Raw genomic sequence first — 14,626 nt, 5'->3', positions numbered from 1 at the left:
TAGGTTTCCTCTAACTTTAGTCATGCTCAGGGGAGACCTGTTGAAGTTAATTAACTTGGGTCTAGTCTAAGGGTACCAGACGTCCCTGATTCCTGGGGACAGTTTCCAGATTTACAAATCAATCCCCTGACAAAATCAATTTATTTAGTAGGAAGTTGAAAAGTGTCCCTGCATTCATTGGGGGGAAATCTGGTAACCTTAGTCTAGCTTTTTTAATGGTCTACTCTGATACAGAACTTTGGTTGTATCTTCAAAGCACATCCAAAACTTGCTCTTTCCCTCAAAGAATTCTGGGCCCTGCAGGGTGGTTGGGAATGATAACTCTGTGAGACGACAGTACCCAGAATCCTTTGAGGGATGAATGTGCTGTAGTTCTAATTATACTGTTTTGCTGCTTAGTTACCGTATGTGTTTCCCTGGGCTTCTTTGAGAGGAAGGGTGGGGTGGAAATTGAATAGTAAAGAAACAAACAAACAAATAATCTCTCTCATTTTCTCTTTATGGGCACAACTGCCACCCGCGTTATTTAAGGATAGACGCTCAAAGGGGACCTATCAAAGGAGGTTTGATTTACAAAATTTTATATACTGTACTTCTACGCACACTTTGAAGCCGACAGGCTCCCAGGTTTGCTACTAGAATATCCACTCCTGCAAAAAAACAACAACACTTGAACTGTCCCCTGAAGCTAGACCTCTTCATTGCCTCCTGCCCGTTCTCAGAAGGAGGGGTGACACCCGACATTTCCCCCAACAGCAAAACACAAAACGGCTGAGGTTCCTGAAGACTTGCCTGGTCCCCGTTCAAGTCTGACTTGCCTAACCAGCCCACACCTCCCACAGCCAACAGAACCGGATCTGTTTTGCCCTTGCCAGGACTGGAAAAAAACTCAGAAGAGAACCTGGGGGGCGGAAACCTCAGCATTGAAGAGAAGCTCCCCCTTCACGTTGGCCACCTCATGTTGTGCATGAGAAACCTGATTGATCCTCTACACCGATCTTTGCCAACCGGGTGCCTCCAGGCTGGACTACAACTCCCCAAAGCCAGCGCATGTGGGGTTTTGTAGCCCAAAACGTTGGGAGGGTGACTGGCTGGCAAATACTGTTCCACACTATCTAGTGAAAGAATGACACGAGAAGTGAAGTACCGCACTCCTGCATCTTTTAATAGTGTAGAACGGAGGAGGGGCGATGGAGTTCTGGACTTACATCCCTGAACTTGGCTATACCTGATAGGAGTTGGAGTCAGTCCAACAAAATATGGAGGGACACAGGTTCTTCTTTCCCAGTTGTAGGTGTGCAGATTGGTGCTTTTGTCTCCCCCACCTACCACCACCCCGGCACAACAACTACACCTTCCAAAATTCCCGTTTTCACAAAGCTGTGAAAGGTACAGGAACCTTCCGTCTCCTTTGTCATCCTATGGGGGTGCCTGAGGCACCAAGCCTGGCCAGCAGGACCACTGCTAGGGATTCATAGTTCAACAAGAGCTGAAGAACTGTGAGAAAGCCGCCCCTCAACTGCCTCAAAAGATCACCCCTTGGGTTCTCCATCCACGGATTTGATTCTCAGTGGGCGCCTCCAGACCTCCATTTTATTCTGCATCCATCACGACAGTACTGGGGTGGTCATACACAATCATCATTTCAACACCATTTGCACTTGCAAATGTTCTGGGGCACTTTCTCACGCTGTTTCATTTCCAGCCAATGCATATCCTGCTGAAACAGGACGTGGATGGCGCTGTGGTCTAAACAACTGAGCCTCTTGGGCTTGCCGATCAGAAGGTTGGCAGTTCGAATTCCTGCGATGGGGTGAACTCCCGTTGCTCTGTCCCAGCTCCTGCCAACCTAGCAGTTCAAAAACACACCAGTGCGAGTAGATAAATAGGTACCGCTGTGGCGGGAAGGTAGACGGCATTTCCGTGCGCTCTAGTTTCCGTCATGGCGTCCCATTGCGCCAGAAGCGGTTTAGTCATGCTGGCCACATGACCCGGAAAGCTGTCTGTGGACAAACGCTGTCTCCCTCAGCCTGAAAGCGAGATGAGCGCCGCAACCCCATACAGTGGTACCTCGGGTTAAGAACTTAATTTGTTCTGGAGGTCCGTTCTTAACCTGAAATTGTTCTTAACCTGAGGTACCACTTTAGCTAATGGGGCCTCCTGCTGCCGCCGCGCAATTTCTGTTCTCATCCTGAGGTAAAGTTTTTAACCTGAGGTACTATTTCTGGGTTACCAGAGACTGTAACCTGAAGCGTCTGTAACCCGAGGTAGCACTGTAGTCATCTTTGACTGGGCTAACCATCCAGGGTCCTTTACCTTTATCCTGCTGAAATCCTGCAATTTTTCATACAGCAATAATGTGGTAGCATTGGGGAACCATGGCAGAACAAGGGCCAGTGCAGTGTGGGTGGTCAAGGTGCTGATCGAAGACCTGGGAGAGCAGGGTTCAAATCCCCACTTAGCCATGATGCTTGCAGCGTGACTCACTCTCCACCTGACCTACCTCACAGGATAAAATGTGGAGAGCTATGTACACGCTATGTATGACGCAGGTGGGCTGTCGGTTCAACCACAGGGCCTAGGACTTGCCGATCAGAAGGTCGGTGGTTTGAATCCTCGCAATGGGGTGAGCTCCCGTTGCTCGGTCCCTGCACCTGCCAACCAAGCAGTTCGAAAGCACGTCAAAGTGCAAGTAGATAAATAGGTACCCCTCTGGCGGGAAGGTAAACGGCGTTTCCGTGCGCTGCTCTGGTTCACCAGAAGTGGCTTAGTCATGCTGGCACATGACCCGGAAGCTGTACGCCGGCTCCCTTGGCCAGTAAAGCAAGATGAGCGCCACAACCCCAGAATCGGCCACGACTGGACCTAATGGTCAGGGGTCCTTTTACCTATGTACACCACCCCAAGCTCCTTGGAGGAAAAGCTGTGGTTTAACTATAAAAATAAATGAAGTAAATAAACGCAAAGCAGAATAAATTCATCATTAATGCACTATTGTGGGGAAGGTCCTGTAGCTCAGTGGCAGACCATCTGCATTGTATGCCGAAGGTCGCAGGTTCAATCCCAGGCCTCTCCAGGAAGGGCTGAGAGAGATGCCGCTCTCTGCAATCTTGGATGGCTGCCGCCTTCTGGTGCAGACCATACTGAGCCGAGATGGGCCACTGGTTTGACTCAATACAAGGCAGCTTCCCATGTTCCTGTGTCTAGGCCAGGGTTTCCCAAACTTGGGTCCCCAGCTGTTTTTGGACTACAATTCCCATCATCTCTGCTAGCTCAGGATGGTGGGAGTTGTAGTCCAAAACCAGCTGGAGACCCATGTTTGGGAAACCTTGGTCTAGAACATGTTGCAGAATACACCCACAATAAAACAAAAATTAAATTAGAAAGCCAGCCCCTCTGTCACAAAGTGGTTACTCTGTAAATCACAAGTAAGGCAACTCTCCAGCTCCTGCTGCTTTATCTCATTGACTAAGGAAGGCTGCCACCTGTTGGCATTATCTTTTGGTGAGCTCTAAAGCAATGGGGAAAAGAAAGCGTAAAGTGTGTTTGTGTTGCACGACCTTTGGGCTGTTTCTGTAACCTCTGCTGCAGAGGTTTTAAAATCCAATGCCCTTTTAAAATGTGTTGGGGAGGGGGGGTTGTTCTTGTAATTATTACGTATTTGGTGCTTTTTATATTGTGATTTTATGTTGTGAACTGCCCTGAGACCTGCGGGTACAGGGCGGTATACAAATTTAATAAATAATAGTACACAATAATAATTTCATTGTTACAGAATTGAAATCTTTAAGACAGGTGTGCTGTACCATTGGCCTTTGATGTTGCTGAACTCCTCCTCCTGTCATCCCTGGCCATTGGCTATGCTTGCTGGGAACTGATGGGCATTGTCTTGGCACAATCTCAGAGGACCAAAGATTCATAGAATCATAGAATCATAGAATTGGAAGAGACCACAAGGGCCATCGAGTCCAACCCCCTGCCAAGCTGGAAACACCATCAGAGCACTCCTGACATATGGTTGTCAAGCCTCTGCTTAAAGACCTCCAAAGTAGGAGACTCCACCACACTCCTTGGCAGCAAATTCCACTGTCAAACAGCTCTTACTGTCAGGAAGTTCTTCCTAATGTTTAGGTGGAATCTTCTTTCTTCTAGTTTGGATCCATTGCTCCGTGTCCGCTTCTCTGGAGCAGCAGAAAACAACCTTTCTCCCTCCTCTATGTGACATCCTTTTATATATTTGAACATGGCTATCATATCACCCCTTAACCTCCTCTTCTCCAGGCTAAACATGCCCAGCTCCCTTAGCCGTTCCTCATAAGGCATCGTTTCTAGGCCTTTGACCATTTTGGTTGCCCTCCTCTGGACACGTTCCAGTTTGTCAGTGTCCTTCTTGAATTGTGGTGCCCAGAACTGGACACAGTACTCCAGGTGAGGTCTGACCAGAGCAGAATACAGTGGCACTATTACTTCCCTTGATCTAGATGCTATACTCCTATTGATGCAGCCCAGAATTGCATTGGCTTTTTTAGCTGCCACGTCACACTGTTGGCTCATGTCAAGTTTGTGGTCAACCAAGATTCCTCCCACACCTCTTCATTCACAGAAGATATTCCTGCATTGCAGGGGGTTAGATTAGATGATCCTCAGGGTCCATTTCCATCTCTACAATTCTATGGTTCTAAGCAGGACCTGCGTATGAGTTGCCTTTGCGCTATTGTGACGAGGCTTCCATAGGAGAGCATCCGCACGAGTTGCATCCTCCTGAAAGTCAGTCTCTTCTGCCAACCTGCCCTTAAGGGCACCACCTCAAGGACCCGTCCTGGAACGCGGAACATACATGCTGGTGAGGCAGGACCAAACCGGAAGATCTCTCCCACGTCATTCCAAGGGCATTTTTGACCAACAGGAAGCCACTACCCCTGGGGTAAACCCAGTGGCCTGGTATGTGCTTGTGACTTGCTTCAGGTGGTGTTGGGTAGCTGACATGCAGCCAGACAGGGAGGACCAGCCCCACAAGATCTTAGTAGGGACAACTGGGGAACGCTGCTCTGTTTGCCATCACAAGGACACATATTTTGCAGAGCAGGTGGTGCCAGTCACTGGATTCACCAGAATCCTTGGATTTCAGCAAACCCCTTTCAAAAAGTTGTTTGGTGGCGATTTCCCATGTGAACATGCAGCTCTCCAGATGCTATTCAACTCTTAACTTCTATCAACCCCAGCCTATATGGCCAATACTCAGAGATAATGGGAGACAGCGTGTTCCTCATCCATCGTCTGAAGTGAAAGGACAAGGACGCAGTCAAACAGCTTAGATAGCTCCACAGACCTGTAACTATGATCATGTTAGCTAACTGGCCACCATGTACAGAAGTAGAGGCTGATTGGAGGGGATGTGGATAGCTCTTCGGCCCAGGGCCTCAAGCTCAAAAGGGGGCCTCCAATTTAGACACCTGTTAATCTTTTGGCATTTGTTAAATTTCACAACTTGTATTTATGTGCACCAAATTGCAATGCAATCTCTCATCTTGGAACTGCAAATTTAAGAAAAGATTAAACCTGGCCTCTGGATACAAAGGTGTTGGAACCGCTAAGTTACAGCCCTTTCCCAACTTTTACCATGCCAAAGTCACTTCTGTAAACACAGGAAGTGGAATGAAAAATTCTTTAGGGAAGTAAAACTCTGCTTGGCGTGGAATTTTTTTAGTACACTTGGACGAAGGATGCACACCCAACATCAATAAACACATACATATTTGGAATTCCCTTTCTAAACAAATAACCCTGTTGTACTTTGCTTAGTGCAAGACCAAGTTTTACAGAAAGGAGATAAGTTTGTTTGGATGCAATTCAAAACCCAAGATTTGTGTGGTTTGCAGGCATGACTGACCTGTGAAACCTTCTGCAGGTCATGAACACAAATAAGCTGAATGCAGCCTTCCTAGAGAAACTGGAAATGAAAAATGTCCACAGACTGGATCACTTGCAGCAAAGGATGGCATTCCAAATGAGCATAAAGGTCTGAGCTGTACTAACTTATCCCTGACTGGGAGTAAAACAAACAAGGTAACCTAACTCTTCTGCTCCTGCTGATATGAAAATGACAGAAAGCTCCAGGGAACAGCAACTCTTCCACATTCCTTTAGAACAGAAGTGGGCAAAATGCGAATTGGAGTCTACTAAGTAGGTATCTAGGTGGTTTGCAGCAGATAACCAGAGGCCTTTCTCCAGGTGTCTAACTTGAGCAGTTGCTAGGGAGAAGACCTTGTCAGTGGTAGCCCAGCCAGAGGCTCACCTGGTGGCCTGCGCTATGTTATTTCAGGGCAAATGATAAGGAGAACATCTTGTTCTCTCCCAGGCTTTTAATCACAATCTAGGGGTGCTTTACTCCTGCACCAAGTTCCCGTTGGGTGCAGTTTATGCTAGCTTTAAGTGTTTCAGTTATTTTAGCTGTGTTCTGGGTTGGTTGTTGCTGTAATCTATTTAAGAACACAACAGCCAAACTAGATCTTATCATGGTTCCATGTTGTCCAGCATACTCTCCAAGTAGTCAATCAGGTGGCTGTAGAGAGATCACAAGCAGGACTTGAGTGTGACAGCAACTCTCCCCACTTGTGATTTCAAGCAACTGACATTCAGAGGCACACAGTGTGTCAGGTACCACACAGCCATCATAGCTAGCAGTTCCTGACAGTTTTAGCCATGATTTTTTCCAATCCTCTTTTTTTTAAAGCCATCCAAGTTGGCAGCCATTGCTGCCTCTAAACTGCTACATCACAACACAGATCCTCTTTTTGGTCATAGCTCCACATGCTTCAGAAGAAGGTGGATCGCAAGGAAGAGAAGCAACACAGTGTGAAAATGAGAATTTATTTGCTTTGGATATCCAGCAGCAGCAGCAGCAGCTCTTAACGGTTGGACTTGGCCACACGCTCCAACTCGTCCTTCTTCTTGATGGCGTAAGAGTTGGAGGAACCCTAGAAATGGGAGGCAACCGTGAGACACAGACATACACACACAGCAGCATGATCCCAAGCTCAGCCTGAAGCAATCTGCTCAAATAACGTCTTCCCAATAGGTGGCAATTCCAGTCACATACACCTTCACACAGTCACCCCTCCAATGAACAGCCGAAGGAGTTGCTACAGAATAGCTGCAGCAACTGGCATATACACATACAGTGGTGCCCCGCAAGACGAATGCCTCGCAAGACGGAAAACCCGCTAGACGAAAGGATTTTCCGTTTTGGAGGTGCTTCGCAAAACAAATTTCCTATGGGCTTGCTTCGCAAGACGACAATGTCTTGCGAGTTCCTGCGGGGGTTCCCCCCCTTTTTCTAAGCCGCTTATCAGCTGATCCGATCAGCAGATAAGCCGCTAAAAGCCGCTAATCCTTCAATGGGCTTGCTTCACAAGACGAAAAAACCGCTAGACGAAGAGAATCACAGAACGGATTCTTTTCATCTTGCGAGGCACCACTGTAATGGATACCATTTCAGCTATTGGTTTCAATCCCACAACACCGTAAGCTTTTTGGGCCAAATACCAGGCTGCGTGTCAAGCAATCATTTTACAACAGATTATTGTGCCTGAGAATGCTGTTAACAGCTAGACCTAGAGCAACTGTGGGCTGTTGTGACAATATCTCAGTTTCAGGAACTGTCCCTACTGCTGCACAAGGCATCTCTTAGGCAACTTGCGGCTAAAATCTTCAAGGAGTACTGCACTTGTATATTTTGCAGTTTAGGACAACTGTCGCCACAAACCAATTCACTCTTAGGGTTATAATGAGAGCCCCATTTACCATCCCTGCATCTGGCTTTGAAAACCCTGCTGCTGGTTTCCAAGTGACAATTTACTTATTCCTACACTGCCTTTCAGGGAAACGCTGCTCTTGCATAAAACTTAAAAACATAAAACACAAGAACACAACGCTACTAGAAAATATGTTTTCAAAATTAAGGAGCAGGAGTTTAAAAGCTTCCAAAACAGGAAATTAATTAACCACACACTAGAATAACAACAGTAAAGGTCGGAGCTAAACATTATAAGTTAAGGGCCTTCGCAGATGACTTAGTACTTACTTTACAAGAGCCAGACACTAGTACAAAAAGGGTTCTAGAGTTAATTCATGAATTTGGTCAAGTGGCCGGATTTAAACTGAACAAACAAAAGACAAAAGTTTTGGGGGGAAAATTAACAGTCACGGAAAGGGAGAAGTTCCAGAATGAAACAGGATTGACGGTGGTTAAGAAGGTGAAGTATCTAGGGGTTCATATGACATCTAAGAATTTGAATCTGTTTAAAGATAACTATGAGAAATGTTGGTCAGAAGTTAAAAAAGATCTAGAAACATGGTCAAATCTGAAACTTTCAATGTTAGGCCGAATTGCAGCTATTAAGATGAATGTATTGCCTAGAATGTTATTTTTGTTTCAAACATTGCAAATTCTTGACAAGATGGACTGTTTCAAGAGGTGGCAGAAAGATATTTTGAAATTTGTCTGGCAGGGCAAAAAACCCAGAATAAAATTTAAAATATTAACGGATGCAAAGGAAAGAGGGGGATTTGCCCTGCCGGACCTAAAACTGTACTATGAATCAGCAGCGTTTTGCTGGATGAAAGAGTGGATGCTCCTCGAGAATACAGATATCTTGGATTTAGAAGGTTTTAATAATGCATTTGGTTGGCATGCATATTTATGGTATGACAAAGTTAAGGTGCACAGGGCCTTTAAAAATCACATTGTCAGAAAAGCGTTATACAATGTTTGGATTAGATATAAAGACTTGTTGGAAAATAAGACCCCTAGATGGTTATCGCCTTTGGAAGCTAAAGCTTTGAAGAAACTTAATATGGAAGCCGAATGGCCAAAGTATTGGGAAATTTTGGAACAAGAGGGAGATAAATTCAAGTTACAGAGTCATGAGAAATTGAAAACCAAAGTACGAGATTGGCTCCATTATTATCAAATAATGGAGGTTTATAAACAAGACAGGAAAGTTGGCTTCCAGGTGGAGAAATCAAAATTAGAAACTGAACTGTTAGAACCCAATACTAAGAATTTGTCAAGAATGTATAACTTGTTGCTGAAATGGAATACACAAGATGAAACAGTTAAATCAGCTATGATTAAGTGGGCACAGGACATTGGTCATAATATTATGTTTGCGGACTGGGAATGGTTATGGACCACCGGTATAAAATTTACGGCATGTAATGCCTTAAAGGAAAATATTATGAAAATGATTTACAGGTGGTACATGACCCCAGTCAAGCTAGCAAAAATTTATCATTTGCCCGACAACAAGTGTTGGAAGTGTAAAGAAACTGAAGGTACTTTCTATCACCTTTGGTGGACGTGCCCGAAGATTAAGGCTTTCTGGGAGATGATATATAATGAAATGAAAAAGGTACTTAAATGTACCTTCCCTAAGAAACCAGAGGCCTTTCTCTTGGGCATTGTCGGCCAATTATATATGCTACGACAGCAGCAAGAATACTCATCGCAAAGTATTGGAAGACACAAGATCTACCCATCCTGGAGGAATGGCAGATGAAGGTGATGGACTATATGACATTGGCCGAAATGACTGGCAGAATCCGTGATCAAGGGAAAGAGACAGCGGAAGAAGATTGGAAGAAATTTAAAATCTATCTTAAGAATTATTACAAAATTGATGAATGCTAAAATGTCGAGGTTTTGAGAAAGAAAAGGAGATTACAGCGACAAAAGATTAAGTCAAAGAAAAGAATAAGAAGGAACATATTTGATAAAATTAAATTTAGGATTTGCTGAAATAATTTTGGAAATTGGGATGTAGAAAGGGGAGGTTTGGGGGAGTCCAAGAAGTGAGGTTTATGAAAAAAAGGCTATGAAATTATACATGTTTGTTTGTCTTTTTATTTGTTTGTACTGTTTATAAAAACTTTGTAAAATCAATAAAAAAATATTAAAAAAAATAGAAGAACAACAGTAAAAAAAAGCTTAGAATGTGCCACTGTCAGGATGCTACTTAAACACCACTGAAGGAACTTGCTATTAGTTGATTCTCACCTTAGCTGCATTGATCAGCTCATCTGCTAGGCACTCAGCTATGGTCTTTATGTTGCGGAAGGCAGCTTCACGAGCCCCAGTGCAGAGCAACCAGATAGCCTGCAGGGGAGAGACAGAGATTACATTGGCATGCAGAGTCAGCTGAGAAAACGCTCTTCCTTAATCACAGAACTGTAGAGTTGGAAGGGACCCTGAGGATCACCCAGTCCAACCCCCTGCAATGCAGGGATCTTGACTAAAACACCCCAACAGATGGCCATCCAACCTCTGCTTGAAAACCACCACCACCTGCCAAGGGAGTTCATTCCACGGTCAAACAACTCTTACAGGACAATCCCGTACCTGATTGACACGACGCAAAGGTGACACATCAACAGCTTGTCTCCTCACTGTGCCAGCTCGGCCAATACGGGTAGAGTCTTCACGAGGGCCACTGTTGATGATGGCATTCACCAGGACTTGAAGGGGGTTCTGTAAAAAAGATACAAGCAGGTTAAGGCTGCAACTACAGTCTACTCCACGAAGTAACATACAACTTCTAACAACAGCCAATGTCATGACTTATACAAGACACATCTCTTCAGACTCACTTTCCCCTTCTGTATAATGGACACAGCCCACACAAGTGAAGATTAGCAAAAAATATTCTAGGTTCATATACCAGAAATGACTTACAGGAAGTTAATGACAAGGTCTCCCATCTTCCTAGACAATAAAATTGGTCTATGAACTATTCTACAGTTACCACTGGTACAATCCCTCCAATGAGAGACACAACTCCTCCAAACTAAAAACAAACAAAACAAAACAAAAAAAAAACAAGGCTAGAGAACAAAGGTAATATATACTCAAGGAACTGAGAAGAATCCTGTAAGCCCATCCACAAAACCTGCAAATTTCATCCCAAGTGAATGGGAGACCTGCCCAAATGTTAATTCACATAAATGTTCTTAGTATATAAGAGTATTACTAAGAATACAGGAAACACAAGATGCACAGCAAATCAGGATAGCCCAGTAAATACAAACCTATGCAATTCTGTACTTCTGGGGAGCTGAATTTTCACCCTACCATATCCAGAAGGCTTGGTAGTAGAAACCTTGTCTAATACTACAATTAAAAGACTTGTGAAAATGCTAACTGCTTAACACCTGCTAAAAACCTACCAAAAACCAGGTAGGTCTACGGCAGTTCTGGAAACCTTGCAAGAATGGAGATTGATTTTAGGAACAAATCACTTATTTGTATTAGAAAATCCACAATTTCACTTATAAGTACAAGTGGATGCAAGTCAGAACCAATTTGATTTGATAGTTTTTAATTTGTCAAGTGGGAAAATAAGATTGCAACATACATATTTAGCAATCCGTGTATCTCGCTGGACCTTAGGGAATGGATTAAAACCTTTACCTCAACAAATAGCCGAACATATTCTGAGAAACACACTACTTTGCATTGCACTGAAAATAATGGGAAGCATGTAATGGGCCACATCAGTCAACACAATTAGTGTCTGATGGGTTGGAAGGAAACTTTGCTTGCCTTCTGAATGAGCACATACTGGGCTTTTCTTCCCAAAACACACTACTAGTGAGTAGAAAGAACATCCACTTACTCTTTAGATGACTAAAACACATTTCTTAGTCAACTAAAGTTTTCTAAAACTATACCTAAATTTTGCTTCAATGTGCATAGCTAGGCCTCGTCACATCAGCTATTTCTTTCTGGTGGGCGTTTATCCATCTCCTCTCCCTCTAGCCTCCAGGATCAAAACCCCATCTCACAATATGTCAACTTCCACAGACAGCTTTTCTGCTCCGTGTCTAACTCACCTCTCCTGTGAGCAGATGGATGATCTCGAAGGCATGCTTGATGATGCGCACAGTCATGAGCTTCTTGCCATTGTTGCGTCCATGCATCATCATCGAGTTAGTGAGGCGCTCAACGATAGGACACTGGGCTTTCCGGAAGCGCTTGGCAGCATAGCGCCCAGCACTGTGTGGCAAATACTTGGCATATTTCTCCTTCACTGCAATGTAATCCTAAAGAAGCATAAGGAAAAAGTATTAGGAAACAAGCAGGGGTGCAAGCTCATACTCCGCCGGAAGACAACACTGTCCTAGAGCTCTGCCCAGTTTGTTTACAACCTCATTCCATACCTGCAAGGAGATGTCACTGATCTGCACATCATCTGTACTCCATTTCCCAAACAGCTTGATATCAGGGGTCTCTGCCACAGCAGGGGCTGTCTCCCAGTCAGTCATTCTACAGGTGAAATAAATAGCTATTAGGTCCTGAATTGGCCCAATCTACCCTTCAATGAAGGGACCCGGGTGGCGCTGTGGGTAAAACCTCAGTGCCTAGGACTTGCCGATCATATGGTCGGTGGTTCGAATCCCCGCGGCGGGGTGAGCTCCCGTCGTTCGGTCCCGGTTCCTGCCCACCTAGCAGTTCGAAAGCACCCCCAAGTGCAAGTAGATAAATAGGTACCGCTTTATAGCGGGAAGGTAAACGGCATTTCTGTGTGCTGTGCTGTGCTGGCTCGCCAGAGCAGCTTTGTCACGCTGGCCACGTGACCCGGAAGTGTCTCCGGACAGCGCTGGCCCACGGCCTCTTAAGTGAGATGGGTGCACAACCCTAGAGTCGGACATGATTGGCCTGTACGGGCAGGGGTACCTTTACCTTTACCCTTCAATGGCTTTGGTAGAATATGCAAACTGAACCTGTACTGGCTGCCATACAAAAGTGATTTTTTTTGTTAGCAGGGTCAAGTACCTTTATGCACATGAAAGTTATGAGTGGTCACCCTTTACTGATACACAGGACATCAATGTGAAGACACAGAACAAGCTTCAAGACTTTTGCACAGGTTTGGGTAGGTATCAATTATGTGAGCTACATCCTGCATTCAACATTTGTATGATCTTTCATTCAAATCTGGGATACCTTGCTCACTATTAGATCCACCACTCAAGCAATTTCCAAAATAAAGAAATACATACATCAAAATTGGCCAACATGGTGCCCATCATATGTTTATCAACTTCAGCTCCCATCATTTCTGGGGCTGATGGGAGCTGCAGTGAAACAATTTACAGAGGCCATCATCTTAGCTACCTGTAATGTTCCTGTATTCTTGTCTAGAAAGTTAGGACACTGTTTTACACCCTCATTTTGAATGTGAAGATCTGGCACCCCAAACCCTTGCAATAATGCAACTGAGACAACGCAGGCTGACTTGTGCAACAAATAAAAGAAATGAAATGCTATCTTTGCTCAAAGTGTCAAAAGTGTATGACTGCAGGCTTGGTCCCTTCCAGCTTTCTTTCTTAAGCAAAAGTGGGGACTAGATCTGCAAAATCGGGCCTACTTTCCCATTTGTGAAGTGCTGGAGGAAAGAGAGGGCTCTTGAAGTGGACCTCATATAAAACTGGTGGGGCTCAATACGACTTGCTAGTCTGGCTGAAGCATATCGCACAATTTTATGGTTGGGAGGGACCCCAAGGGTCATCCAGTCCAACCCACAGCAATGCAAGAATCAGCTAAAGAAGGCCAGATGAGAGAAAGCCAAGCTCGCTCGCCCTTCCTTCTTAAAACGACTATTGCTGAAATAGAACTCATCACGCACACCCCCAGGAGCAGAGAGAGGGAGGCGCAACTGGTCCTCCGTCTCCCTCCTTCACAACAACCCTGCGGAACAGCACCGAGGGGTGACGAGCGGCCACGTGGCCAGCTCGGCAGTCAGGCGGGATCTGAAGCGGGGCCTCCCCGTACAGTGGCTTCACCTCCGCCCTCGGTTTCTCTGCGCCTCCCTCCTCCCGCCCCACGTGCCCTTTCCCGGCCCCCCAGAGGCCTTTTTCTGGCCTTTTACGCCGGTTGATAGCCTTCCCCCCTCACTGCCCCCCAATAAGACTCCGGTTTCCACCCTTTTTTCCCCCTCCGTAGAAACTCACATGGAGGCGCTTCGCTCTCCTCCCCGCGTCCCGCTCGCTCGCAGAGGCAGAAAAGGGCCACGCGCGGGGTTACCCAGAGTCTTATGCACGGGCTACCGGCTTCCGGCGCGCCATACGCATGCGCGGCTACGTTCTCAAACTCTCTCGGTGAACCAAGTTCTCGCATGGTTTGTTCCGCGCACGCGCGCCTGTGACCACGCTCTACTTCCGATTCAAAATGGCAGCTTGGATGCGGAAGAAGCGGTTGTTGAGGGAATTTACCTTGTTTTTCTTATATTTTGCCCTCAAACCACCCCGTCTTTCGACGTTTTGTCACGCTTCCAATGTTCGGTTGTGCGGTTTGTTTGTTGTTTGGCACCTCTGAATATAGGTAGAGATTCTACAAGTTAACCTTTTTTTTCCGTCTCTCCGGCGGGGCTTCCGGTGCGTTTTATCGCGTTGTTTCGGGAGATGGCGCATGCGTACTGTTAATTTTAACCGAAGCGCAGCTTATCCCTGGGGCAGTCGGCGAAGGCCGGATTTCGAAGTCTCTCCGAGACAAGCACATGGCGGGCGGCGGGGAGCCCTATAAGAAAGCAGTAGGCACTTGCAGTGGGACGGCTGTTTGGTGTCTCAG

General features: G+C 45.6%; 1 protein-coding gene across 1 annotated transcript; it reads right to left on the bottom strand.

Moving 5' to 3' along the window:
* Window positions 1-6,851: 6,851 nt before the first annotated feature.
* RPS5 (ribosomal protein S5) lies at window positions 6,852-14,166 on the bottom strand. Its single transcript, XM_081183653.1, has 6 exons — window positions 14,011-14,166; window positions 12,217-12,322; window positions 11,890-12,099; window positions 10,400-10,528; window positions 10,058-10,156; window positions 6,852-6,977 (listed from the first exon to the last, which is right to left on the bottom strand). Exons 2-6 carry the CDS (start codon window positions 12,319-12,321, stop codon window positions 6,909-6,911), a joined length of 612 nt encoding a protein of 203 aa, XP_081039779.1. The 5' UTR covers window position 12,322; window positions 14,011-14,166; the 3' UTR covers window positions 6,852-6,908.
* Between the last annotated feature and the right edge of the window lie 460 nt (window positions 14,167-14,626).

The sequence above is a fragment of the Podarcis bocagei genome (assembly GCF_964188305.1).
Source record: "Podarcis bocagei genome assembly, chromosome: 2".
Lineage (NCBI taxonomy): Eukaryota > Metazoa > Chordata > Lepidosauria > Squamata > Lacertidae > Podarcis > Podarcis bocagei.
This window is presented reverse-complemented; position numbering and strand designations above follow the sequence as displayed.

Bases quoted from the DNA above. Each gene is read 5' to 3' on its own strand.
- RPS5 (XM_081183653.1), bottom strand. From the start codon at position 12,321: ATGACTGACTGGGAGACAGCCCCTGCTGTGGCAGAGACCCCTGATATC. The intron at 10,529-11,889 runs GTGAGTTAGACA...TCTTTTTTACAG, and splicing joins TCCATCTGCTCACAGGAGAG to AACCCCCTTCAAGTCCTGGT. The intron at 6,978-10,057 runs GTGAGAATCAAC...TCCCATTTCTAG, and splicing joins AGCTGATCAATGCAGCTAAG to GGTTCCTCCAACTCTTACGC.